At 43.0% G+C, this 27,931-nt stretch overlaps 3 protein-coding genes across 5 annotated transcripts in view; 1 reads left to right on the forward strand and 2 right to left on the reverse strand.

Annotated features, from left to right (window-relative positions):
* Positions 1-11,354, reverse strand: part of NOD1 (nucleotide binding oligomerization domain containing 1) — a 30,734-nt gene extending 19,380 nt beyond the window's left edge. The window contains exons 1-3 of one of the 2 annotated variants that reach the window (XR_016442207.1): positions 11,040-11,354; positions 4,723-5,062; positions 1,955-2,129 (exon numbers count right to left, since the gene is read on the reverse strand). Coding sequence is in view for 1 of the 2 variants with exons in the window: in XM_090046415.1 (XP_089902541.1) it covers positions 1,955-2,129; positions 4,723-4,953 (406 nt within the window). In the remaining variant the exon portion in view is untranslated. The remainder of the gene's footprint in view (positions 1-1,954; positions 2,130-4,722; positions 5,063-11,039) is intronic. The other variant, XM_090046415.1, reaches the window with a different exon arrangement.
* Positions 1-27,931, forward strand: part of ZNRF2 (zinc and ring finger 2) — a 189,766-nt gene that overhangs the window by 122,672 nt on the left and 39,163 nt on the right. The window lies entirely within an intron of this gene.
* Positions 15,209-27,785, reverse strand: GGCT (gamma-glutamylcyclotransferase). The gene is made up of 4 exons (XM_090046422.1): positions 27,584-27,785; positions 22,306-22,451; positions 18,813-18,948; positions 15,209-17,286 (listed from the first exon to the last, which is right to left on the reverse strand). Exons 1-4 carry the CDS (start codon positions 27,695-27,697, stop codon positions 17,140-17,142), a joined length of 543 nt encoding a protein of 180 aa, XP_089902548.1. The 5' UTR covers positions 27,698-27,785; the 3' UTR covers positions 15,209-17,139.

The following is a 27,931-nucleotide window of genomic DNA, read 5'->3' on the forward strand; positions in this document are numbered from 1 at the left end:
AAGCTCAACTGCTTCTAGTTCACAGGTAAGTAGTTAGCATAATAAAAAATTGTTTTGCTGAAGGCTACAGCTAACTCCCTTCTACCTCCTACCAGCTATATGCTTAGCATTCTTTTTTTTTTTTTGCATCTACCTTGAGCAAAGAGAAGTAGTTAGCTATGCTAGTCTGAAGTCAAGCAGAAGCCAGGGCAGAATTACATCTTTTAGACTAATTCAGAGATGCACAAGCTTTTGTAAGGCACAGCTCATTTTGTCAGGTCTACCAGATTCAGCCCAGGGTGAGTTTGACATGCCTGCAGTATTTGGGTAGCTACAATTTACCCATCTAAATTCTTCTTTAAGTTTTACTGAACTAGTTAATATTCACTCCCTGCCTTGTTGTTATGATTTCTATGTGTAAAACACATAGCTCAGGCTCTAGAAACTTCACACTATTATGCAGCATGGCTGTTGGTAATGTTGCAAAGGGCTCTTTACTTCAGGTGGGGAGAGGGGTGGAGTGATTTCTGTATTTATGCCACCTGGGAAATGTTCCAGTTCTCACATTTAAAAGAACAGAAATACATAAATGTCCTGCTTAATAAATCAGCAGTCTGTCACTTTGCCACAAACAGTCACCACAAAGATACTGCATTATGTAAAAAGCTAGTCAATATTAGACTTAAATGCGAGACTGATGCTCTAATTTCAAAATGGCCTTGAGATTCAGGGGAGAAAAAGTGAAATGAGACAGACACCTCTTCAACTAAATCAATGGGACTGTAATTTAATACTGTACATGACTTGCAGATGGAGCTTACAAAGACGTAACACTTTCATCTACGAGCTGAGCGTTTCTATATTTTTTTTCTTTGGCTGTGGCTGCATGGACCTTACAGAAATACTTATGTTTCTTCCTATTCCATCTTAAAAATGGTGATCTTACATATAGGTTGCTCTGTGTTCGTATTGCACCATTCCTGATTGGAACATCCAGCCTGTAAGGATAATTTAGATGCCATGCTGTTTTAAAAGTACAGGCTGACTGATTACTCAAGCCCCTCTTTACAACCCCAGAATGTTTACCTTAAAAAGAACTGAGACAAAGTAGTTAAGGATGCTCATGCTTAAAAAATGTCTGCTGTTACCACTGGATTAAAAAGAAAGCTTTAATTCACTTGAAAGTCTTGATACTACAGAGCACAGTGTAGCACTGTAGCTGCTCCATCTGGCCTCCAGTAGGACATTCTGACATTGTTCCTCTCTTCACCCTAACATTAGTATTTTGTTTTAAATGTCTCTTAATTCACCTCAAATTGATCACTTCATCACAAACTGATCACCACTTTTGGAATGGTGTAACTGCACTATTGAAATCTCTATCATATGGCTGGCTATTGCTAATCATCTTGGGGGAGGCTTGCAAACTTCTGAGAAAAGGGGCTATTGTTTCATTCATCCATCTTTGGACCCTCATGGTTCTACCATGTTTTGGGGTCTGGAACGGAGACTGCCTTAACTTAGGCAGAAGAGAGGACTGTCCAAGTCACAGCAGCTGGTCTTGGCACTATTCAGGGTCTCCCATAGTTCTAAGGACCTTCTTGCTTCATATTTCCTTCACTGAGGAATGGTGGGACCTGTATCTGGAAGTATATAGCTATACTAAGTGCTGTCCTCACCAAGATAATTTCCAGCAACTGTATATGGGTCTTTAGCCCACATTCAGCCATGCACAGTAACAGCAGAGCTGAAAAATCTCACCACATACTCCCTACACTGAAAACCAGAGGGTTATATCTCTGGTCATACATTTTTTTAAAGCTTGATTTTGACAGATAAAATAATTAAAGGCAAAGAATGAAAATAATCAACATACAGGTTAATTAAGTTACAGTTCATGCATGAATTGAGTTTACTGGAGAAATGTTTTTTCCATAGAACTGACTTGCATACAAGACCTTACATGACTACCTACCTGGATCTGTATTTACAACCAATTTACTCTGAATATTCTCAGAAGGCTGAAACCTTATTTCATCCAACCAGGGTTGAAGCTCATGATAAGCATCAGTGACTTTCTGCAGGGTATAGATGAAGTATTCTGAAACTTCTTCTCCCTTGCTTTGAACCAGATCCAGAATTTTACGAACCTGAAGAAAGACCAAGTGAAATGTTAGTAATATGCAGAGTTTGCTATCTGTTACATTTACAGAATGCTTTGAGGCCCTTCAGCACTGGAGATAGGACTTGAAAAAGAAAACTCAAGTCCATCTTAAAAATTTCAGTTCAAAATCTGGACCTTCAAAATCCCAAAGTTCAGTATGTTTGGATGATGTAGCTAGATTTGAGCTGTTACAGAGAGACTGGACCTGGAGCTCTGATTTCAATCTCAGTCCTTAATTACAGATGTTAATTACAGAGATGAATGGGTCTGTACTGTGGAGCAGCAAAGCACCTTCCAGGCCTGGTTGGGAACCACAGACTAGGAAAGGAAATTTTAAATCCTCCCCAAATTAAAGTGATATTAGAAAACAGATTTCTGGCCTCCAGACTTGGCCCTTCAAAATGTAAGGTTCAGCTGTGGTGTACATCAGACCCTAGCCTGATCTGCAGTATAGGAGGTGGAAGGCTTCTCCAAGACTGAATATAGAGCCAAACATGAGCATTCTTCCCTCCAAGCAGACTAGTTCAGTGCTTCAAGGCTACCACGAACAGGCTATGCTGGATTCCCAACTCACCCAGAAGCCAGAGATTTAATGCTCACACCTGTTAGCAAAAAGGACTGACTCCAACTGACAGCTGGAAAGGTTGACAGCTGGAAATGAGTGATGGAGGACTTGTTCCTGAGGGTACTTGATGGATAATCTTTATATTAGCAGACGGCTGACCTGCCATTCTTAAGATAACCACATGCCAACCCTTCTAGTCTCATCTTCAAGCAACTGTAGATTTGCAGTGTGGGTAGGTATGAGGGCAAGGTATAGTCTGACTTTTGTGCAACCAGTGTATGAGGACCTTAGTTCAAGTGCCCCTAGAAAGTACAGCAGTCCCTCTGAGTACTTCTTGGATTGGATTCTGTTCCTGCTCAAGAAACTGAGCTAGCCAAAGACGTAAATTCTTCAGTAGGCAAATTCCTCAAGCTTTCAAATTCCTCAGGTTTCTGGAGATAGCTGCTTTTGTCTGCCATGATCTTAGTGACCAAAAAGACGATAGCTTTTTTGGTTTTTTTTGGACAGGTGATTTAAAGCAAAGACTGTTCTGTAACCTAACTTACAGCTTTTTAGAGCGGTTCACAAAAATCTCCTTTTCAGCTAATATTGTAAAGTGCATGCTGCCTCTGCTGACAGCCTGTCTTGTTACAATGGCAAGATGACCATAAAGATTGTCATTTTTCAGCTCTCAGCCTTTTTTACTACACAGATAAGCACTGTTATTAAAACTTTCATTATTCAAGAAGACTGATTATGCTAGGGGAAGTCTGTAAATTGATGAAGGCCAGGGCTCTGAGCATTTTATGGTTTATGTACCTCTGGCTATGAGGCAGTTTTGAAATTTCTAAGCTGCGTAACTGGTTTATCAGGGAAATCAGAGCCAGGTGTTGTTTTAAAACAATGTCTCCATTATAAAAGGGAAAACTTCCTGAACCGATCTTTTTCCTCTAATGGAAGACTTAGAATTCCAAGAAGTTTTTACTGTTGTTCTCTACTAGGGACAAATCTAAGGCCAGAATGTATCAGAATATCAAAGTTTTTCCTAAGTTCACATAGGAGGATATGGAAGGAACTCCTCTCTTTACAAAGAGAAGTACTGCACAGGTGGAAAATAATTACAATTTTAAAATAAATGCCTCCCCCTTAAAACTAGGATCAACTTTTCATATGTCCCATGTTATGGTGAAATAAGATGGTTTCTTAGTTTAGTATTTTGCATGGTAATTAAACAGCAAGACTTTAAAGGTGTACATTTAAAATGCCTTAACATCATAGATTTTTAAAAATAGATTTCATAGATTTTTTAAAATTAAAATTGCTAAAAAAAAAAAAATCTCCAGGGATAATATAACAGTTGCTTGAGGGTACAACTCAAAGGCTACCATGGATTTTAACGGGAACTGGATCACACCTTAAGGAACATTGTGTCCTGCCTAGAGCAAAGTTCACAGCTGTGAAAATCTACATAGACCACCTCAGCAATGACCCTACTCATAGGAAGGAAAATGTGAGTGGAGGAAAGACTGAGTCAGTTGCCTCATCCATAGAACAGCCTGCCAACAGAAAGGCCAATTAGTTCCAGCGCTGGCAGGGATACTTGTGACAGATATTTCTCTCCAGGGGAAGCTGGACTGGGTATATCAAATATAATATAAATCTAAGAAGGAAAGTTGCCAGATGTACTTAAGCCTATGGGAGTTTACAAGGCTAATAAAAAGCTTGAGCTAAACAGTAGTAGGCAACTGTCAATCTTTCTGGATCATGGTGTATGCACAAGAGGTCACCAGGACCTTCAATGCATGCACCTAGGCTGGAATATGGAGGAGTGGAGGCTGCCAGACTTTCCATCCCTTCTTTTAGACCATTGAGACAACATCCAAAGGCCAAACCAGGTCTAGACCTTCAGTGCCTTGACAGCTGTAGTTACACAAAGGTCTGGGAATTGCATCTGGGTTTCCCATGGGGTAGACAAGGATTCTACCACTGAACCACAACAGTAAGTATGAGCTAAATAATGAAATAAGAAAAATACCTTATCTGTTTGAGTTGGAAACTGTGCAGCAATCTCAGCGTCTTCATTTGAGAAGTATTCATTCTTAATCAAGTTGTCAATCAAACACTGGGTGTTTCGGATACTGGTGACTAAATGTTCTCGATGTATTTTCAGCAAGTTAATGAATGATGGAGGACTTGTTCCTGAGGGTACTTGTTGGATAATCCTTATATTAGTATATGGCTCACCTGCCATTCTTAAGATAACCATATGCCAAGCCTTCTAGTCTCATCTTCAAGCAACTGGAGATTTGCAGTGTGAAATCAGGATTGGAGTTGAATTCAGGTCAAACACCAACTGTCCCTTCATGCTATTGGACCTATGACAGTAAGTGTGCAACAACAAATAAAAAATTCAATAGTATGAGACTTGTCCCACCAATACCAAACGGATTTCCAGTCTGCTAACAGAAAGCTTGCTAATTTCACCATGCAAAACAATACTGACATCCTATCCAAGCAAGCTTCAGGGGATAGGTTATTTATTGTTTAAAGCTAAGAAAAGGATGCAAAGTGGTCTGTGATACAGAAGCTGTCCTCTAGTCTGCTATGCATTCAGCTTATGTCCACTTTATTAGACATTCTTGGTGCATGATTCTAGATTTCATAAAATGAAATAAAATAATACTGCATAGTAGGTAGTTACTTCTCACAGATCACTTTATTACAGTATGTTAAGAGTCTCTCTAAAATGCTGCCAGTAGATATGATTAATTATGCCTGGAGGGCATCATAATTCAAGTTCATTAATATCACTTGCATCAAATCCATCTCAGTCTGTAAAAAAAAGAAGAATTTGCACGCAAGCAGCCATGTACTATAGCTGTCAATTTGAACGGTTTGCAAGTATTAGTTTCTCCCTGGCCGAGCTGCACCCACCAAGGGCATGTTTACACATTCATTAATGCGTCATAATTAAGGCGCATTAAATTTAGTACCGGTAATAACAGTTACTAACTTAATGCAACGTAACATAATTGGTGCTACTGCGCAGGAGCACCAGCACACACTTTTTTGTGATGCTGATGTGCAGTAGACTAATTCTACTCTGCATTTAGCACTCTTTTTGCCTGCTGTGCTAATGTGCAGTAGAATTAGTTTACTGCGCATTTAGCATCTCGTGTAGAAATGCCCCTGGAAACACAATATGATCACTAACACAACTCAGTGAACTCCATACCAAAGATAAAATCCTGTTACAGAATAAAAATCTTCCTTGCTGTTATAATAGATGTTGCCTCTAGCAAATTAAGAGCTGTACATGGCAGCATCTATGAGATCAGCCTGTACACATGCATGAATACATGTTACACGTCCCAGTCTTACACTGATGGAGCTCACAGCCCTCCTCACCTGGCTAAATTATTGGTATTTTCCTTGATCACAGTGGAAAATGATGAGTCTCAATAAGAACAAATTGCCCTGGGATAACATGATTTGTTTTTCTGGATGCCTAATGACAGCTAATGCAGCAATGCAAGAACAGACACAAATCTAAATTGTAGTTAAAGAGAATTATGAAGTACATTTAAGTACCTTTTAGATATAAGTGCTGTACCTAGATTTAACTTAATACCTAAGAAATCTTATGAGATCACAATCGGATGAATTTATAGGATCAACTGAGAAACTGTTAATCAAACCTGCATTGTGTACCATAACTATGCTTCACAGGATGAAAAGCCCAATGTGAAACCTAGATGCAGTTGTTCAGTGATGTTTCTATAACTACAATAATCTCTGTAAAAAACTAAAGCCAGTGTTGTTTCTTCAAATCATTTGTAATATCCTGAGCCATCTGACATACAAAAAAGCTTTTTTTATAAGTTCCTGCTCTTTTTCATCTAAAATATAACTAAACTCTCATGCACACTTGGGCATTTGCCCTAGCAATTAGCTGCCACCAGACTCTGCATTTTGCATTTCCACACTAGAAGTGGCCAGCTGCACCAATGCAGCTTGACTGTCTGAAGCTGTGATTTGAAATGCTGCAGCTTAATGTGAGTTTGCCGATCTATACTAAGGACTACATTTTCAAATAGCACACGTGGACTTCAAGGGACCAAACTGGTGACTCACCAGTTTACACTGCTCTGAATCTGGCCCAAACAGTTTACACCGCTCTATCTGTACCAGGAACTGGCCATCAATAGCTGAAAACAGGGCAAATCTGTAACATGGTTTAGAGCAGGCCAGAACATGGCAAATTCCTTTGACTGACTGCAGTGAAACCAAGCAGGCTTACTAACTTTCTACCCACGTAAGTGATCTGCATCTACAAGACACCATTTATTCATTAAACCATTTATATTATTCACTCAGCAGGGGTGGCTGGTTTCTGACTCACTTGGCTTTCTAGAAGTTGCAGTGCCTTTTCTCTTTGTCAGAAGCTTATTTTATTATTCTCTGAACCACAATGACTAGACAGTTTCTAAACTGCCATCCTGAGGTTTCTGTCTTATTTAAAGAGAAACTGTCACCTCAAAATATATAGTTCATTCTCTTCTAAGGTTTTACATCTGGGTTTCTCTGCTCATTTTTGTTTTTCTAGAACCTCACTTTCTTATTGTTTCTCCCACTTCTGTGAAAGACTCATGCAAACTCCCTTTAGCTGACTACACAAAGCATTGTCACATGTGCAAAACAGGCCAAGAATTAGGAAGCAATATCCTTTTCTTTCTACTTGTTTCGATTCTTGTAAACTTAAGTGGCTGCTTGTAACAGGAAGAACATTTTCAGGCATACAGAATTTAAGTTGTATTCTACATTTAAAGAAAAAAAAATTAGCCTACATTCCACACATCATGGGCAAATGAAAAGAGAGAAAAAAGATATATGAACACAAGATTATTTTCTTGAAAAGAAAACATAATTAAAAGGACAGAAGTACTCGGGAGAAGAGAGAAATATTGCATTGTTTCTGCCAGAGTCTAATTCAGTACAGAACCTGGTTCATGCTGAAAGATACCCAAGTTCATATATGGGTTTTCTTTCTCACTTTTCTCCATCTCTGCTTGTGGCATGGAAGTGGAGTGGTAGGTGTGGGAAGGACAGAGAAGTATGAGGCACAAGAATGCTGGGCTGAGCTTACATAGAAAGACAATCATAACAGCTTCTATATGTAATTATCTGAACATTTAATATATTTTGTATGATCTAACAGACATTTCTAGACTAGATCTAGGCATATAATCCGGAAATCATCAAGAGGCTCTGGTCTAAAAAAAAAAAAAAAATGTAATGGTTATATATGGCTTACTAAAACTCAGTAAGCGGCCCTCCACTCAAAATAATTGTCTGCCCCTGCACTATGATGACATAGCATCAGCAGGCACAAACCAGCTGCTACACTGCCATAGCGATGCACTCCCTCGGTATACGTCCAAAGTATCAAATGATGGTGCGGTAACAATGGCACCATAGGGCACGTGTAGATGCAACCCTTGTGAAGAGAATTTACAAGAGTAGGTAAAAACAACACATTTGAGAGGCATGTGAGTACACACACACACCTGCATTAAAGGTTTGAGCATCATGCTTCAAGAAAGATGAGGGCAAATTGGAGAGTTCAGAGGATAGCAACACGAAAATAATTATTAGTAGGCTAGAAAGATATGAAGAAAAGCTGGAAGAACTGATCTTATTTTGTACAAAGGAGAGAGGACTCAAGGGGATTTGACAATAACCTTCAAATACAAAAAAGACTGTTATAAAGAGGAAGGTGATCAAATATTCTGTGTCCACAGGGGACAGGACAAGAAGTAATAAGCTTAAGCTGCAGCAAGGGAGGTTTAGGTTGGATATGAGGAAAACCTTTTTAATTCTAAAATTCTAATGAATTTTAATTCTAAAATTCAATTAAGTTTAATTCATTCTAATTTTAATTTTTAACTCTTTTAAGTTTAATTCTAAAACATTACCTAGAGAGATTTTGGAGTCTCCATCACTGGAACTTTTTAAATGCACGTTAGACAAACATATGTCTGGGATAGTTTAGACAAGGATGATCTTGATTTGGGAGGAGCATGCATTAGATGGTTTCTTGAGGCCTATTTTTCTCTATTTCTAAGTCTTACTGAAAACTGATGCTACAAAAGTCCTAAAGATGAGAGAAAATTGGTTTTAATTTTATAACAGTGCATTAGCAGAATCTATCCAAAGCCCTGACTCTGATTCAAAAAAAAATATTGTGTCTGTGAGTGAACCAAATTCATTTCATCCAGGTTTACAATCTCAGTGTAACAATTAAAATCAGTAATGCTTATGTCAACCAATATTTTAAGACCCATATGCTAATCATACACAGATGTTAATGCACAATAGCTTCTGTGGTTTCACTGGAGTTCCTTTGCCTTTACTCCTGCATAACCTGCATAACTAAGACAATCTTTCCTCTGCAGTGTTTTTCCCCCTATCTCTCTGCCATTTTTGAAATTGCCGTAAGCTTTTTTAATTGAGAAGCAACAGATGTACAAGAACTCAGAGAAGACATTAATTATGCTCGCTGGCAGATTGATGGTCCATGCTGTTTTTAAGGTACACCTTTCTATACAAATGGCTAGTGATTTTCATTTATAGTTCTGTGTTCTTGTTCATGTATCTTCTCCTTATTTGGATTTGCCATTAGATTCCCCACTACTCCTCTCTTTTCAAACAGAAATTTATTAATTCCAGGTTTGACTGAAGTGGCAAATCTGAGTCATTAAAGAGCTCCGGTGTAGGTTTCCTGATACTCCTTTTATGGTTTTCCAAAAGTTCTTGCCATATATCAGAATGGGCTGCTACTAAAAACAAAGAAAAATAATCTTCATCTTACCCTTAATGAAGAATTTTTCTCTATGGTTTTACTGGATCAATATTCTAGTCTTTCTAATAAGGGAGCTAGTATTCTCTCTTATTATTTTAGTTGGGGAATGATGTAGTCAAGAGTGCAAAATGTCTGTTTCGTGCTCTCAGGATTTTTTTCAGGATACATTTCCATGCTTGGTATCTGTTCACGATTGGAACAAGATTAATTCTTGCTAGGAATTATTTGGGGAGAAGAGTCGGGAACAGCTCCTAACACACTGGAACTCTGACTGGAGCCTTTAGGCAGGTCTGCCTGCTGATCCTTAGAGCACCGACATAATCCGGAGGTGAGAAGAGGCAAAAAGCCTTGTGCCTCTTTTACATTTGCATAGTTCTGCTGACTTCTATGTCTGTCCTCATATTCATTGAACAGGGCATATAGGCCTAAACTGTATTAGTATGTACATCAGATTGAAATGGATGGATTTACAGTTGAGCCTGAGTCTGGCTTTATTCTGTTTCTCTTTGTGGATTGAAAAGAAAACGCATTCACACTCACTCACCCAATGTCTTTCCAACTAGGAGAGCAGGGGGAAAGTTTCAGATTACTTTTTAGGTTAGTGCAGGGGTGGGCAAAATGTGACCTGGGGACCAGAAGCAGCCCTCAAGGACACTCCATCTGGCCCATGGGGCCCCTCAAATGTTTAGAAAATTAATATTAATCTGCACTGGGCTGCCTGTCATGCAGCCCTCAATGGCTTGCCAAAACTCAGTAAACAGCCCTCTGCCCAAAATAATTGCCCGCCCCTGGGTTAATGTTACCCCTATTTTTCTCTGGCTGCCTGGTTTAACTCTCTACCTAGACACTGCCTGATAAATTTTCGAAGCCCTGTGTAAGAGCAGATGAGTCATGGGATAATTTTCTGGGAAAAGGGTGTGCCTCTCATTGAAGCAACCCGAAATCCCCCACTTGCAATCTGCAGGCAAGCTGGGCCCCTCCATGCACAAAGCGCAAATAAAGCCAAGAGCAAGAGCCCCAGTTGCAAGCAAGATTTGTCTTGAATCTGGACGGTGGGGATCATATCGCCCTGATCGACCCCTCGCCTCTGCAGGGCTGTTTTCCTTAGTCTTGGGGAGCCTGACTAAATGTGGACGTGCAGCACAACCATGACAGCAGACGTCAGGGGATCACTTTGTTCACTTTTCTAGGTTTTCATTCCCAAAGCTGGGCATGCGCTGCCTTTCCTCAGGGCCCTGCTGCCCCCCACGCCTGCCCTCCTGCCTCCCTTGGCTCCTGTCAGAGGGGCTGGGCCCATCTGGGCTTTCCCAGGGCCCCAGCCTTGCCCGGTCCTTTTGCCTCCCCCTCTCCCGCCACAGCAAAGCCGGCAGAGCCAGGCCAGCAGAGGAGCCCCGCGGGTCGGCACGAGGCAGCCGCCGGGAGGCTCCGTTCAGCAGACGCGGCAGCCCTGCCCCGCGCCCCGGCCCCGGCCCCGGCCCCGCGCCACTTACCGCCGCTCCGGCCCCGGGAAAGGAAAATAAAGGGGAGGAGCGAGGCCAGGGGCCTAGGCCGGGAGGGAGGGAGCCAGGCTGGGCGTCTCCTCCTCCCCGCCCCGCGGGAGTGCCCGGCGCTGGAGCGCGGGAAGCTGCTCCCAGGCGGCCCCTGGTCCAACCCGCCCCGCGCGGCGCCAGCTTCCCGGGCAGCGTTACACCCAGGCGAACAGCACAGAAACCGCGGGGTGGCCGCCGGGCCCAGCCCCTGCTCCAGCAGCCGCGGCTTCGAGGTCTCCGCATCCCAGCTCGCCCTGGAGCCGAGCCCTTCCGTGCCGAAGGCCGCAGGACGGGGCCGCGCCTCGCCTCGCGGACTGCGCTGGGGAGGGAAGGCAAAATGCACGTGACCGGCACGCTTTAGAAACTCACCGCGCGACTGTCTACATGGGATTCAACATTTCATACTTCTTTCCATGAACGCCCTGGAGACTGATGTCTGATTCCTGGACAGTCCTGGAGGGCTGGCGACCTTCATGCAGAAAAGGTCCTGTTGCCTCAGCGGGTATGATCCAGCCCCGTGCTCTGGCTGGGAAGAAGGCTAAAGGGGGACTGTAGGGGTGTTGCCAGCAGACGGAGAAGTGCTTCTTCCCCGCTATTCGGCGCTGGTGACACCTACGGTGGCCATCGTAGAGGACGTTCTGGTTGTCTGCTGCTACTTTGTTCTCTGTTGATATGAAACCCAGCACCTTTACGTCCTCTGTGTTTCTTTTCAAAAGAAAAATAGAGGACATAAAGGTGTCCGGTTTCATATCAATAGAGGACAGAGGACAACTGGACTGTCCTCCTTGATGGCCACCCTAGTGACACCAGATCTGGAGTACTGTGTCCAGTTTTTGGCTCCCCACTATAGAAAGGATGTGGCCAAATTGGAGGGAGTCCAGTGGCGGGCAATGAAAACGGTGAGGGGCATGGGTGACTGGTGCCTCCTAAGCCGGAGGGGACATTTGCCTCCCCAGCGGCCAGTCGGCAACCAGGGAGCCAATCACGGCAACCCAAAAGCAGCATTCCCTCTGAACTGGCCCTGAGCGGGAACGCTGCCCGAAGGGCCAGGGATGCACCCAGGTTCTCCTAGCGCCCCCACCCCCTGGCCAGTGCTCTCAGGGGGTGCACCAGCACTCCCATCTGCCTGCCGCCTTAGCAGGGGATGCTGGCTGTGAGGGGATGTAGCAGTGCTCTTGGGGTGCATGTGCACCCCCATGCATGCCCTACATGTTGCCACTGGTGAGGAGGCTGGGGAACAGGACTTCTGAGGAGAAGCTGAAGGAACTGGTTTTATTTAATCTGGACATGAATGGCACATGCCCCCAGCAGCCACGGGGGCACAGTGGCAGTGAGCTTCTGCAGATGCCGCTGGCACGGGGGGTGGCGAGGGCCGACAAGGGTCGGTGACCACCCACACCTGCCACTGGCAGGAATTGCAGACCACCCGCAGATGCTGCCTTTTTGTAGAGGGTGCACTGCCATGCTTTGGGGATGCACATGCACCTGTGTGCACCCCTTATGTGTTGCCCCTGAGTCTGGAGAAGAGAAGATGGGGATTTAATAACAGCCCGGAGGGTCGTTCTGTAGAGCAGTGGTCTCCAAACTTTTTTGATTGCTCACCCCTATCAGTAAAACGTTTTTGAGCACGCACCCCCAAGATATATATTAATCGGCCACACGTAAACTGCAATAGAAGTTCTAATATTTTCTTCCTGCACCCCAATGGATCATCTTGCGTACCCCCTGGGGAGACCACTGCTGTAGAGGATGGAGCTCAACTGTTTTCTGTGGTGGCAGATAGGTTGAAACAGTGTCAAAACAAAACTGGTGGCAAAATTTTGCACAGACCTGTTTTGAGGCCAAAACAGCAAAATTGAAACGAAACAGATATGGTCAAAATAGCCTCAAAACAAAATGAGGCAAGTCGAAACGTTTCGCCGTTTTGACACTGTTTCAGTGTTTTGCCCATAGGCTATAATGGGGAAGTTTGAAACAGCCTATAACTTTGTAATTCCTGGCCAGATTTGAATAAAACTTGCACAAATGGTGGCCCCTTCTGGGGGCATAGAGCGTGCCAAGTTTCAAGGAGATAGGTTTAGGGGAGTTGGAAAAACTGCACCCCAAAGTCTTGAGAGCCAAACTTGTGTCGTGTATGTGTTAAGTCACAGCAGGGTCAAAACTACAAGAATGCTAGCTCTGCTGAGGCCACAAAGCCTGCCACATTTCAAGGCGATAGGTGCAGGGGGTTTGGAGAAACTGCACCCCAAAATCCTGAAAGCAAAACTCATGTCACGTGTATGTGTTAAGCCACAGCAGGGTCAAAGCTGCAGGCTTGCTAGCCCCTGTGGAGGCCACAAAGCCTGCCAGCTTTCAGGGAGATAGGTGCAGAGGTTTGGGGAAACTTCAGCTCAAGCTGCGGACAAGCAAAACTCATGACATGGGTGACACTGTGTGTTAAGGTGCAGCAGGGTGAAAGTTGCAGGCCTGCTAGCCCCTGCTGAGGCCATGAAGCCTGCCAGCTGTCAAGGAGATAGGTACAGGGGTTCTGGGGCCCTGCACCTCTGGCTGCTGACAGGCAAAACTCGTGACATGGGTGCTTGTGGGGAAGGGAAACTACTGCAGGCCTGGCTGCTAGGCCCTGCTGCGGCCACTAAGCCTGCCAACTGTCAAGGAGATCGGTGCAGGGGCGTTCTGGGGACCTGCACTCCTAGCTGCTGACAGGCAAAAACTCATGACATGGGTGCTTGTGCAACTGTTGCCTCTCATCAGGCAGCAGGACTGAAGATCTGCTATCATTTGCTACCACAAACCTGGGGGTAATAACTGACCACAGTATGAACATGAGCTGGCAGTGGGATGCTGTAGCCAGCAGGTAGGTAATACACTGGCATGCATCAATTGATGCATCTCCAGCAAAACCATTGCAAAGAAGTGATTCTCCTGCTCTACTCGGCTCTTCTCAGCATTGGTGAGATGGCAGCTGGAGTACTGTGTCCAGTTCTGGGCTCCACATCTTAACAAGGCCGTGGTAAAGCTTGAGAAAGCCCAGAGAAGGGCTACCTATATGATCAGAAACTTGCACAACAAACTAAACAAGGAAAGGACCTGGGACTCTTCAGCCTGAAAAAGAGAAGGCTGGAAGGAGACTTGGTAGCAGCTTACTGCTCCATCAGAAGCATACGTCTAGGGCTCGGTGAACAACTGTTCACCAGGGCACCCTTGGGGAAAACTAGGAGTAATGGTCACAAACTCCTGGAAGATTGTTTCAGGCTCGTTTCAGTCTCAACATTAGGAAAAACTACTTTACAACTAGGGCATCCAGACTGTGACCATTACTCCACGTAGCCTCCACAGGGGCTAGCGTGCCTGCAGTTTTGACCCCACTGTGGCTTAACACATACACAGGATATGAGTTTTTCTCTCAAGATTTTAGGGTGCAGTTTCTCCGAACCCTGGGACCTATCTTCTTGAAACTTGGCACGGGTCATGCCCTCAGAAGGGGCTGCCATTCTTGCAAGTTTCATCCAAATCTGGCCAGAAACGGCAAAGTTATAGTCTGTTTTGACCTTCCCCATTGTATCCTATGGGGAAAAGTTGAAACAGGGATGAAACAGCAAAACGTTTTGACAGAATGAAATGGAACAGCCATTGTTTGACTAAATGATCTGAAGTCCCTTACAGCCCCAATTTTCTGATTCTAAGTGAGAAGAGAACGGCGCAAACAAAACCCTGGTCTAACCCAGTCACCCACAGACTTGGCAAGATGGACCTATGGTCTGATCCACTAAATGGCAGTTTTCACCTTTTTCCAGATTTTTGTCCTGTACCAGATGGAACTGACAGGGGCAGCTGTAGTTTGACCCTTTTCTCAATCTGTCTCTCTGCTTTTCAGTTCCAGCCCACAGGATCACCATCTTCTTCTATATTATCATTCTCAGCATCCTTGACAAAAGTTGCTTTTTTTCTCTTCTTTTGACAGTTGTTTTATTTTGGCCTGAGTCTTATTAAAGTAGCAATAAGATCAAGACTGTTTTACTGTGCCTTTGTAACCATCTTATAAGAGTTAAAAAGCATTCAGCTGGAATTGCTGAAGTGACATTTAAAACAAACATTTTTTTAGATCACCCAAGCACCTTAGAGCCTGAATAGTCATTTGTCTTGCTTTAATTTTTTATTGAATTAGACTCACTTTTTTATTTATACAAACAAATTTACCTGCAGTAATTTACAGATGAATATTCTCAGTATGGTAAGTTCAGTTGTACATTCATACAAAAGGTTCAGGTTACAGAAGCTACAGAAGCAAAGTGGGGCTGGTCTAGGATAGCAACAGCAGGCAGAGACGGCAGACAGGGGCCCGCAGCCTCCACTCGGAGTCTCTGTCCAGCAGCTACCATACAAAAGCTACAATAAGCATTTTTGAATCAAGACAACTTACACTTAAGAGACATAAAAGAAATCTGGCAATTGTAACTTTATTTACCCCCAATTTTTAGTTGCTATTACATAGGTTTCATATATGCAGTATACAGTATAGTATACAGTATGCATATAATGGGGCCTAATGAAAATCTGAGATCTCAGCTTCCATGAACATCATTCACATGACACCTAGAAATGAAATGAACTGCTCTGGCACACACTATAAAAAGTTTGTGCAATCAGTTCATGTGCAAGTTTGACATTTCATAATACACAGTCCCATTTTTAACTCTGGAAGTAACTCTTATCTCCTGTGTATCAAGGAAAAAATATTTAAACAATAATCTTCCATAAGAAAGAAAAAAAATTAAAATTCAGTTGTTTTGTGTTTCCTCACATTGTTCAGTTCCCCATCAGTAATCAGTTATCAAAAGGTCAGACTCTTGTAAAGTTTACAACACTTCCCAATTCATATGAGGCTGTGAGCATTGTAGAGAGACTCACAGCATTTCTCTTTTGGGTCCAATCCAAATCATTGTGATGAATGAAAAGACTGCCACTGATTTCAATAACCAGTGGAACAGACCTTGTGCATATCTTTCTGACCTCTACAGAAAGTAGAGAGACATGCAGTGATCCAAAGCCACTTATTTTATCTGGCCTTATTCACCAATCCCTAGTAATTACCACTAAAGACAATTACACTATTACAGATGGAATGCTATCCTTAGCTGGTAGTTTCTTCAATAGCAGGGGGTGACCTGTAGAATTAGCATTTTAGAAATACCTCCTATGAAGTATATCTATTGACTTTTATAATTTTTCCTTTTTTTTTTAAACTGAAGCTGGTAGGAATTTTTTAAACAGTACTGGTAGGAATTTAATTAGAGTGGACTGACAAATGTGTATGTGTCTCACACAAGTCAGTACCAATAGTCAGTAATTTATTATACTAATTCACAGGAAGTGATTTAGAAGCTAATGACCAAATAGAAGCTAAATGATTGATTTTTAATAATCACATTAATACCTTCCAGCCAGAAGAGGTCTTGCTCCACAGAAGTTAGTTAAGTAAAAAGCCAAAGTATAATTTCCGACTTTGCACCCCCATGGACTTTTAAAACAGATTGGAGAACTGAATGTACAACACTTAAAAACCAAGGGGCTCAATTCTGCAGCCTTAATATTCCTAATGGGAAGCTGCCCAACTGACTGGTTTCTTTTTTACGATGATTGGTAACAGGAGGATGTGACAAAATGAACTTTACCAACAGTATGATAAGGGCATTACAGAGAATTAGGTCCAGATTCCATAGAGATTTACACGTAGCTTTCTGGATGGTACATGAAGTTAAGCCCAACTTACACACATACCTTTGCAAAACCAGGGCCTTAAACTTGCTGAATCCAGTCCTTTCCTATAGAAGTACACCAGGCCTAGCCCATTCTTTATCAAATAAGGAAGTTGCTAATCAGCCTATTGAGAAAATTCATGCTTAAATCAAAATGAACAATCAGGCAATATGGAATTGGAATTACTCCAGGAGTACACCTGGGTTAGACAATGGGTTTGGATAAGGATGATCCTGCCTCAGACAGGGGGTTGCACTAGATGACCTCTGGAGGTCCCTTCTGGCCCTACTTTTCTATGATTTTATTAAGTTATTGTTTCCCTTTTTTTAACAGCAGCCTCAATTTCTTCAAAGACTGACACTGGTCCTTCATAGCCATTGGTCGCTATTAGTTCTAATTTCTTCTGATAGTCAGATGGTAATCCATTCTGTTTTGCACCCATGCAGATGACCTACAAGTAAAAAGAAACACTGCCTTACTATGACATTACAGTGAAACAGTTTGATCTCACAAGCTTTTGGTTCTGCAAACAGTACCACTCATGTAAAAGAACTAAAACCAAAGCCCTGATCCCAGGCATCTTCCTATAATCAGATCATGGGAAATAACCTTAGGCTGACTGCACTTGGAAAGAAAATCATTTTCTTGGCTGGAAAAGTTAGGAAGCTTTTTTGAAACTGTTGCTATGCATGTAGTATAGCAAAGACAGCTTCACATTACATACTCAGTCTTGATGCTGTATTGGTTGAGATTTATTCCTTCATACAGCTCTAAAGAGTAGTCTGGAGAGTAAAATAAGGGGAACAGAGGACCAGAAAGTACATGAGGAAGTTCCCAAGTTATAGCATTCTTTAAATAGACTCTGGAAGTATATACCCTAGCACTGATCATGAAGACTTTCCCCGATAGGTGGGCCCCAGGTCAAGAGACACACAAACATAGGAGTCATATGATCAAGCCAAATTAGCTGTTCTCACTCTGGAGAACTTTTTTATTTTATTTTGTTTACAATTATGTAGCTGAACATTTCTACACAGTCGCACCATCTCAGGCTAGCTAGGCTTTCATTAGCTCTCCTAGGCTAAGTAGAACATGCCCTGTGTTTAGGCCATACTTCTAAAAAGCCAGCGCACTGTTGAGCAGTAATGCTTAATTGCAAGGTAGAACTCTTTCTTCTATGGGTTATTATTAACAAATGTCCCAGAGGAGGCCTGCAATGATGGAGGTGCCATCTTTTGGGTGCCTGTCTGTTCAGCATCATTAAAAATCCTACTGCATTTTTATTAGCTAAATACAACATCTATGTTTTGACAGACTTCTGGTCAGGTGGTTACATTTTGTTTCAGCTGAGTCCAGTAAACTTTCGGTCCCAGCCTATTTTTAGAGTTACTATTTGCTTATCAACTGCTGATGCCATCCCACTGGTGCTGGTGCATCAGTTACAAAGTGATTTGAAGGTAAGCACAAGCACTCGGTTGGCGCAGCTTAGTTAACCCTGCTTGCAGAGGACGGGGGCATGCCAGCTGAGCCTGGCGCCGCTCGCAGGGGACTGGGCTGGGGCTGGGCTCAGCACTCAGTTGGTGTGCCCCCATCCCCTGCAAGTGGTGCTGCCTGGGCCATGCCAACCGAGTGCTGAACCTGGCCTCAGCCTTGACACTGTCCCCTGCAAGTGGCACTGGGCTCAGCACTCAGCAGGTGAGCGGCTCTTCTTGGGCCACACTAGCCGAGCACCAAACCCAGCACTGCACACAGGGGAAGCCAATATGGTATATAAGTCAAGGTTAAATGTTAAGAGCTAAAAATTGGGCTTCAAACCTTGACTAGTACACCATGAGATGCAGTAGTACACAGGGATTAATGACACATTTATTTAGAAATAGAAGAGACAGAGAAGAGAATAATTAATATGTACTGTTTTTCTAAGTAAGAATTAATACATTATTTCAGTTTACGTTCATTATTCACAACAACACTTACCTTTTTATACTGTGGTGATGGAAGATCATAGACACAGTCTTTCATCTGGTAACTTCGACAGGTCAGTAGTTTTCCTTCTTGAGTACTAACATCAACCTCTATTGGAACATACAGACCCTCTTCAACTCCCTCTTGCCTGCAAAGATGACAATTCTTTCATACTGCACCACTTATACAGCAATACAAGTTCGATTAGTGTATTTTTTTAACAAGCCATGCATTTGAACATTTGTGTTGGTATCATGTTAAAGTTGAGGTGGCTTTTTGGGCTGCAGTACTTAAAAAACCAATGTATTTCAGTACTTTGGAGCAATCCTTGTTCTGTATCCCGAAAATAAGCTAGTGGAATTTCTTTCTTATTTTGTAAAGGATACAAATCACAAACACCAAGTCATTACTGTAATCATGCAGGTCAGCCATCCACACTGCACAAGTGATAAGAGGTATGGTAATATCTACCATGGTACATATGGTAATATCTACTATAAAAATATTTGATAATTTATAAGTGGATTATCAACCAAGTTTTAAAAATTAAGAAACAATGCATATACTGATACTTTATATTTTGATAATGAAGTTATAGCAAAATTATCTTTCATATGTTATTATTTCGAAGTATAATGAGGGGGGACTTGCACAGTTCTCTGTCAAAGGGCACGCTACTCAATGATCCAAGACACCCACCAATGTGCTTGAATTTCTTTGCTTGCTTGTACAGCTTGTATAACAGTAGGAAGCTGAAAGAAAGCACTGCAAAAATTGGTATCCCATTTTGTTTCAGTGTTACATTCACAACTGCTATAAGTAAGGTTCTGGGGTAAGGGATTGTCCATTAATAAAATGATAAATCTGAGGAAAATATACAAGTCTTAGAACTAGCAGCAGTAATGGCTTATTTAAAGTTTCATAAGATTAAAGGCAAGCTTCAAATGGAATAGTTACTTTTTAGATGTAGGTGGAAGGTGACAACTTTGATGTCTCTCTAGATTTTTACAATGCTCATTAAAATGGTATCACAGGTCTTGACAGTTATATTTTCTTCTGAAGATAAAAAGCTAGTCACTTTTCAAAGTCACTTAATGTGCTAGCATAAAATTATATCAACCCTTCAACTGGGCCAATGCAGAAAGACCTGTGGAGCTAACTGGAGGGTCAGTACCTGCAAACAAGAATGATGTAAAGTTTAGAAACAAATTTCTGGATTGTTTCAGAAAAAGCAGGAAAAGGGACAGAAAAAACTGCTTTTAAATTAAGAGATTAAGTGCCTCTTGGATGTATTTTGTGAAGTTTAGAACAAAGATACCAAGTTTTATGACCGAGAGAAATGTCTCAAGAAGTCTAACACCAAGAAAAACTCAGCTATATGCCAAGATCCTTTTGCTATGTTTGTCACCCAAATATTGTATCCCTTGACTAGAGCATGCAAAATGAAACATGAAATAAACTACTTTTTTTTTAGAAAACAGGAGTGACAGTCTGTTTTAAGTGTACAAGTTGAGAAAAGTATAAGTAGTACAATTGTTATTTTTTGTTTGAAGTCTCATCCAGGAAAATTTAATAATCCAGGAAATTGGTTAAGTACACAAGTCTTTGCAGTCTAGGCTACAGTGTATAACATGCCACTATCAAGTTATCAGATCAAAATCCCAAGTAAGTCGTTTTGCCAGATACAAACTCTGGTGATTAAGAAAAGAAAACATTTGTAGTAACACCCACAAGCACAAAGAATTTTAAACACTTGATAAAATATTATCTTTTCTATTACTTTGCACTTCATGGTTTGCTGTAGTTCTACTAGTTTGCTAGTCATCTACTAAAGGAAGATGAAAAGGAAGATATCTACTCCATGAAGGGAGAAAGATAAAATTTCAGTATCTAGTGGTAAAATAAGCACCAGGTTTTTAAGTGTTTCTTTAGAGTTCATAAAGAAGCATAAAAACCCAACACAAATACAGTCTCTCCTCTTTACAGATCACTTTTGTGACACTTTGGTAAGGCAGTTTGGGAGATGAAGCCAGAACTGCTCATATCTCTCCTAGAATAAGTCAGTTGGGGCACTTGGTTTACCAGTGCAGTCTTTCAGGCACTGTTAGCTAGTATTAAAAGTTTCTCAAAAATGTGTAAGAAATTGGAATTCTACCATATGTGGACTAGAATTATGAGAGCTAAATATCAACAAACTAATTCCCCTCCCCAAAAAGTGATAGCAGTGATAGTATCTGCTATGATAGTACGGGACCTTGAGTCTTGGGGAGTATTGTTCTAGGAGTATGGCAAATTAAGACGCTGTAGTCATTACAAGAGAGAGCAAGGGGAGGTCAGAATGGGAGTTAATGCAAGTAGTTAAGGGTAGGAGAGGAAAGCAGAAGAGAGTAGGAAACTTTCAGTCTCCCTGCTAAAAGGGACTCAAAATAGATAACTTGTGGCTCTGACTTAAATTCCAGTTCTTTTTAATATTAAAATTCTCCCTCTTGAATCCTGAAAGTGTTGACAATGGACCTGATCCTGCGAGGTGCTGAAGGCAATGCTGGTTGACAGCACCCATCCTCTTGCAGGTTCAGGCTCATATGCATTAATCAAACCAGGTGAAGACTTGGTTTTATAGCCAAAGCTATTAAAAGCTGTGGCAATTCTACTAGAAACAAGCAGTACAGGACACTGGCTAAAATTACTGAAAAATTGCTCCACAAATTAGGCTTCCAAATCCTGATTAGGGACCTGCACAGGCCTGGTCTAATTTTCAGAGGTACTGACGATGTAATATCTCAATGCTCTTCAGCTTCTACACAGGTTGGAAGGTGGTTTGTCAAACCAACAGAGATAACTGAACTGTCTGAAGCGTCACTGAAGGTGTACTGTAACATTTTAGGTTTGTATCAGGATGACTAACTGCATCATCACAGTTTCCAAGCTCATCATTTTGGAGATCCAAACAGCACTACCAACAAGACATCAATCTTATTTATCAATCCAGTTATTTCAGAGATGGGTGAGGCTTTGATCTGAAAGTTTTAAAAACTCTTTGCAAGTTTAGAAAATAGCTACATAAAGGTTTTTCCCAGGGTTCCCTTTTCTTGCATTGCATAGCTAGTTCTCTTCTGCACAGTTCCTCTTCCTGTTTCTAACACCTAAGGTGAGGTCCCAAACTATTGCTGACAATCTTTTGAAATCTGCCTTCAGAAGCAGAGTTTAAGCAAATAAGGGAAAAGCTCATGAAATAAAATGTAAAGGTGACAGAAGTTTAAATTCAGTCAGACAGTTCAGAGTCCCCTCCTCATATTAAAGACCCTCTTTACAACAGTTTTGCTTTTCAAGCTATTGATTTGTCAAAGCATTAGAAACTATTCTGGAATTATTTTCATGTTTCAGAATCAAAAGTAGTCTCCTAAGTCAAAACAAAACCTCCGTGCTGGTTATTGCTGAAAGGTAACCATTGCATTTGGCTTGCTTTCTAAAGCAACACAAGACATTGGAATTATAAGTCACCTACTTATCCAGAGAAATTAAATTGCTAGTGCTCATTTTCCATACTACTCCCCAAACTTCGTCTCCAGGGCTTTGAACAATGGTAGCTGTACTTCCATGCCAGTTAGAACTTGGTCTGCCTTGAGGACTGCCAAAAACGAGTTTAAAATCCTGCAAATTAAACCAATGCAAATAATCAATTTTCACTTACTTTGAGGGAATGGGGGGAGGGAGAAGGAGATTATGGCATGAATATGTTATCTGAAGCAAAGTTAACAAGAAGTTATAGAATGGGTAATTACCTTTCTTTCCTTAAAGATCTGCTCTAATCCCCACCTCAGAGGAAACTAAAAATCAGGCCCCAAGAGAAATAGCGGGCTTAGAACAAGAATAGGAGATACAAGGCTGTTCTACAAAGTCTAGACCTGCATCCAAGCCCTTTACCTTGTTTATAGATATACAGAATTTTTCTAAGGGAATCTGAGATTACATTGCTCACTAACAATGGATGTGTTCATTTCTACATGAAAGGCAATAGTGTTTATGGGATGGCAGATTGACTTTTTTCCAAAGCTATGAATGTTGTCACATAATAGTTCATCTACTCCCCTTCTGATAGTGGTGCTCATGGAGCTGGGTCAGCCAGCTTGCTGGACTCCCCACAGGTCTGGAAACTGGATGGTGGGGGAACAGTGGCAGTGTCAATTGCTGCTCCCCTACTGCCTAATTTCGAGACTTGTGGAGAGTCCTGCAGGGTGGATAACATGGTCCTGTGCGCTACACTGTATTGGTTTGACAGATCAGTGTGCAGGGTTGCACCCACAGACTAATCCCACACTGCTCATCTGGTCTGCAGGGCCAGAAGGTTGGGTACGTGTGCTTTAGGATGTTAAAAATGGTCCTGTATGGGCCCCAAAATTCAAAGTACCAGCTCTCTTAAAGCCTACCATCTTAGTGGAAATGCCTTTCAGATGCTTATTCCCTTTTCAGCACTTGTTGTTTCTGGGCCTCATGAATACCCTGTTGAAAGGCCTAGGAAGAAGCACATGTGAACTGCCCCTGAACTGGGCATGCGAGAGTCATGGCAGCACATGAGAAAGGAACTGAAACCAAATGATAAAACTTCTAAAACATGAAGTGCTGCCCACTGAACACAAAAGACTAAAAAAAATTCAGAAATCACGTTCTTGGGTGGTATTTGTAATAATTAGCATGACTCCTAAAAAGAAATTTTCATTCAAAAATTAAATAAATCCAAACATCCTTTAGAAGTTACATAAGTACTGTACTGAACATAAAAGCAATGCCAAAGACTACTCTAGCAAAATAGACCAGGAAAGGAAGACTTGCATTTTTTCAGCTTTATTTTGTACATCTGACAGCACTTTGCATATAGATTCAGTTTACCCTGATAATCACTTTCTAGTCTGCACATGCTTTTCTTTCATCAGCAGCTGAAAAGAGAGGATTCTGGTGTCTGTATCACACCAGATATTGCTAGGGAGGCACAGCTGTCAATACTTGCTCTGCATACCAAAAGTATCACAAAGGGCACTAGGTGTACCAAGTGCCACCCATGACCATATATGTGACTGATCACTGTGTTGGCTGTGCCCTGGTTATATGCCAAAAAGAAGCAAAATGGCATTTCCCTTTTTTAAGCATACATTATGTGTGAATAGGTGGGGCACATTTCCATAGTTGTTCCTCTTACCATAGTCTGCTATGGTGTAGATATGACCCTGGTACCCTTTGGAGTTAACAGGCTATCAAGGTACTGTATTATGCCCTCAACCTTTTGCCTCTCTCCTAAGTGCTGATTCAGTTTTAATTTATGGATTGCAGAATTGAGGCTTATGTCCTCAGACAACAGATCAATTTCATTATTAAGGATGAAGACCACTTCCAGAAATTCCTTAAGCTAAGTGAGTCTACTCACTGAACAAGGTGCTACTCAACATAAAGCATATCAAAATCTGATCTCCAGTATTTATAGCTGGCTTTAAACACTTTTTCTATTTAATTTAGTCATTCCTTTGTCCCAAACCTCTTCCTAGTTTCTGAAGTTTTGAACATTTAAAACTTGTTTTAGCTTTACTTCTCTCTTCGCTCATAATCCAAACAGTGTTGGAGTGATGGAGTCATGGTCCAGGAGATATGCAAGGTGAAGATATTTCTGAACAATCTTTTATTACAAGGACTACACGAGAACAACCATGGAAACATGCCCCACTGATTCACGTATGCTATGTGAAAAAAATATGCCATGTTGTTACTCTTTGGTATAAGCCGGGGCACCTCTAACACAGGGCTCAAAAACGTAGAACAACTGACTGAAGCCACCTGAACAGTTTGAACTGGTCAATGTATCTGCGAGTCCCCAGATGCCTCAACCTGACCATATGCTATGCATCTATCACAATCGCAGTCATCTCAGGAACCTTCAAGCAGCTTTTAATTCAGTTCATCTCCTCTCCCTCAAATTTTCAACGGACAACTGTGCAAATCATGCAAAAAAATTAAATTTGATCTATGAAGGAATAAAACTATTAAAATGTTTATAACACAAGTCTGTAGATCACTGGCTTAACTGCTTAAAAGATGCAATTTAATTGTTACTGTATCTATGCAAAAGCCAACTTAACACATTAGCAACATTTGATAACTGTTCAACAGAATCAGTGAAAGTTTAGTACTGCTGATGCACTTAGATGACTGCGTCCTTGCATAGGGGCAGGCAAAGTCCAGCCCGCGGGCCAGACTGGGCCCATGGCGGGCCCACTTCTTAGCAGCTCCTGCCCACATCACTGCAGCCAGTTTCCACAGAGACCCCAGCAGCAGCGGAGCTGTGACAGCTAAGGGCCAGGGTTTCCACGAAGATCAGCCTCAGCAGAGCTGGCAGGGTGCGTGGCTAGGCAGGGAGCTGCCCCAGGGCCAGGATCTTGCAGCGCTGACAGCATGGTGTGGGGCCAGAGCAGAACTGCAGCAGCTCCAGACCACACCATCATCGCCACAAGATCCCTGCCCAGCCGCATACCCTGTTCAAACATTTGCATTCTACAATCTCTCACTAATCTGCTTCCATTTGCAGACCTGGAAGAGGTTACTTTCATATCTCCCGGCCAGTAGGCAGTCTAAGTTTTCTTTCAGCCCCTTACGGGAGCTTGCAGAAAATAATGCTGCATACCCTTTGTTGGACTGGCAAGCCCTACAACAGGAACTATGTGTAACAGTACAGGTTTCCCTCAATTTATGCGGGTTCTTTATATGTGAATTTGCTCTTATGCAATGAGTATTTTTAGACCAGAAGGCACAGGGGGAAGAACTCACCCCAGCCCCGGCTGCAGCGGCCCTGAGAGAGGCTGACAAAAGTTGCCTGTACCAGGGCACAGCACAGCCCAGGAGCAGAAGTGAGTGGGGACAGCCGGAGCACAGTGCAGCCCAGTAGCTGCAGGTAGCTGGTGCCGGCCGCTCCCAGAGCTGCTGCAGCCAGGGCTGGGAGAGTGCCACTCTGTTCCCTCTGCTTTGCTGCCTTGTGCAGCCCTGGGAGTGGCATCCCTCCCCCAGTCCCAGCCTCACTCCCTCCCTCACTACCATGTAAAGTGGGTTTGCTTTATGCAAATTCAATTTATGTGCCGTTCTCTGGGAACGCATGTACAGTATAAATCAAGGGAAACCTGTACTGAAGCAGAGGGAACACAAGTAGGCCCTTCTAACCTAAAATGATCCAGAACAGACTCCCAGGCAAGCTGGCTATCTAATCAGCTTCCATTATTAAACAGACTTTTATTATTATGGGTTAGGCAAGCACTGATTCATAAAGTGTCTTTCAGCCCTCCATTCTGCCAAACCCCAGCAGAACCCTTCATCAGCCAAACCCTCACCAACTTCAACCAGAGTTCAGAGATTCACAGAAGTTTAGGTCTGGAAGAGACCTCATGAGATCATCGGGTCCAGCCCCCCTGCTCTGGGCAGGAAAGACTGCTGGGGTCAAATAACCCCAGCAAGATGTGCTTCCAGTCTCCAGGAGCTTGCAGTTAAGTTTCATCCCACCTCTCCCAACCCACCAGCTCTAATCCTTTGCAGTGTGTTAAGTGGCAATGAGATGACCAATCTGAGGACAGAGCCGAGCATCCGATCTCCACTTTCATTTGGGCAGGACACTTCCCTGCTGGAAGCACAGGTTCGGTCTCCTGGCTCTCTCTGGGAAAGAACCCAGGGCCTCTCCGCACAGAGAGCTGCCGCAGTGCCCCAGATAAACTGGGGGCATGGAGTTGAAGAATTAAAAAAAGGCATTGCCCAAATGAGTGCGGGTGGCCACCGGGACACTTGGGAGCTCTAAACCAGTGGCCACAAAGTCACACCAGCTGCAGGGCAACTGATGCACCTGCCTTGGATGCCTTAAATGTGTCCTTATTGCTCCAAACCCATGACAGCTGGTTAAGGAAATACTGCCCAGCATGGGTTGGACCCCCCATGGGTAAAACCTGAGGCTGGATTTCTCCTTTGCCCCTGGGCTCCTCCAGTGAGCCAGCCCCATTGTCCTGCATTAAATCCCTGTGAAATCCAGGGCACCCGGGGGGGTTTCATCTGGGCCTGATCAGCAGCGATCCTGTCTTTTTCTGATAAAACAAATTCCCAATTTTTGGATATAATCCTTCTCAATCCACATTTTTCTATGATTAAAATGAAACATCACTAAACATCTCTCTCTATATATATACACATACATACATATACACATATAGATATAAATATAGGTATAGATAGTGGTGTTTCATTTTAATCACATGAAAAATAGGGCTGGGCAGGACTCAAGAGGTTATCTAGCTCAACCCGCTACAAGCTTGTCCCTGGCTTAAACCATCCCAGACAATTTTTTGCCTAATCCGTGGATTGTGGAATGAAACACCACTAAATATATCCATAGTTATATGGATAGGTATCTAATTATCTAGCTATACAGATCTAGACATAGAATGGCGTTTCATTCTAATCATGGAAAAAACGTGGATTTGGGGTTACTTTTTTTACATCCGAAAACACGGGATTGTTTTAAACCGGGGAAAGCCAGGAGCCCTGCCGGGCAGTGCTGAGCCGGCAGGCGGCCGAGACTCGCGGGCCGGCGGGCGCTGGACGCGCACTCCGCGCGCCTCGTGGCCGAGCCGCCAGCGGGTCTGAGGCAGCCGAGGCGGGGGGACCCCGCGCCGCTCACGCGTCGCGTTTAGCGCGCACTCGGTGCCTCAGTTTCCCCCCGCTGCAAGCACGGGGGTGGGGGAGGAGAGGGGGAGCGCGGCACGGACCTGCAAGCGGGCCACCGCCGCGAAGGCCGCCGAGGGGTTCCGCAGCAGGATGCGCTCCAGGAGCAGGTTGCTGCCGTAGGCGAAGTACAGCACCCAACAGCCCAGCGCCGCCATCTGCCGCTCACCGCACTCCGCGGGCGCCCCGGCGCTGTCTCTTTAAGGCCCCCCCCTTCTCTGTCAAGCCCGGCAGCGCACAGCAACGACTTCGCTTCCTATTGGTGGGAGGCGTGTCCTGCCGCTCACCATTGGCTGCCGCTGGCGGGGCGGGCTGGAGGGGCCGCTCCCTGGTTGGAGGAGTGCGGTGACGTAAGCGGGGCTCCGCCCCTTGCTGGCCAGGCCTCCCCGGAG

This window comes from Crocodylus siamensis, chromosome 5, assembly GCF_052110815.1.
Source record: "Crocodylus siamensis isolate JL-2025a chromosome 5, ASM5211081v1, whole genome shotgun sequence".
Classification (NCBI taxonomy): Eukaryota; Metazoa; Chordata; order Crocodylia; family Crocodylidae; genus Crocodylus; species Crocodylus siamensis.

What these genes read in the sequence shown, in the direction of transcription:
- GGCT (XM_090046422.1), bottom strand. Translation starts at nt 27,697, where the DNA reads ATGGCGGCGCTGGGCTGTTGGGTGCTGTACTTCGCCTACGGCAGCAAC. An exon ending in CGGCGGTGGCCCGCTTGCAG is followed by an intron (nt 22,452 to 27,583) that starts GTCCGTGCCGCG and finishes TTTAATTTGCAG; the next exon opens with GATTTTAAACTCGTTTTTGG. An exon ending in AATTTAATTTCTCTGGATAA is followed by an intron (nt 18,949 to 22,305) that starts GTAGGTGACTTA and finishes TCATCTTTGCAG; the next exon opens with GCAAGAGGGAGTTGAAGAGG.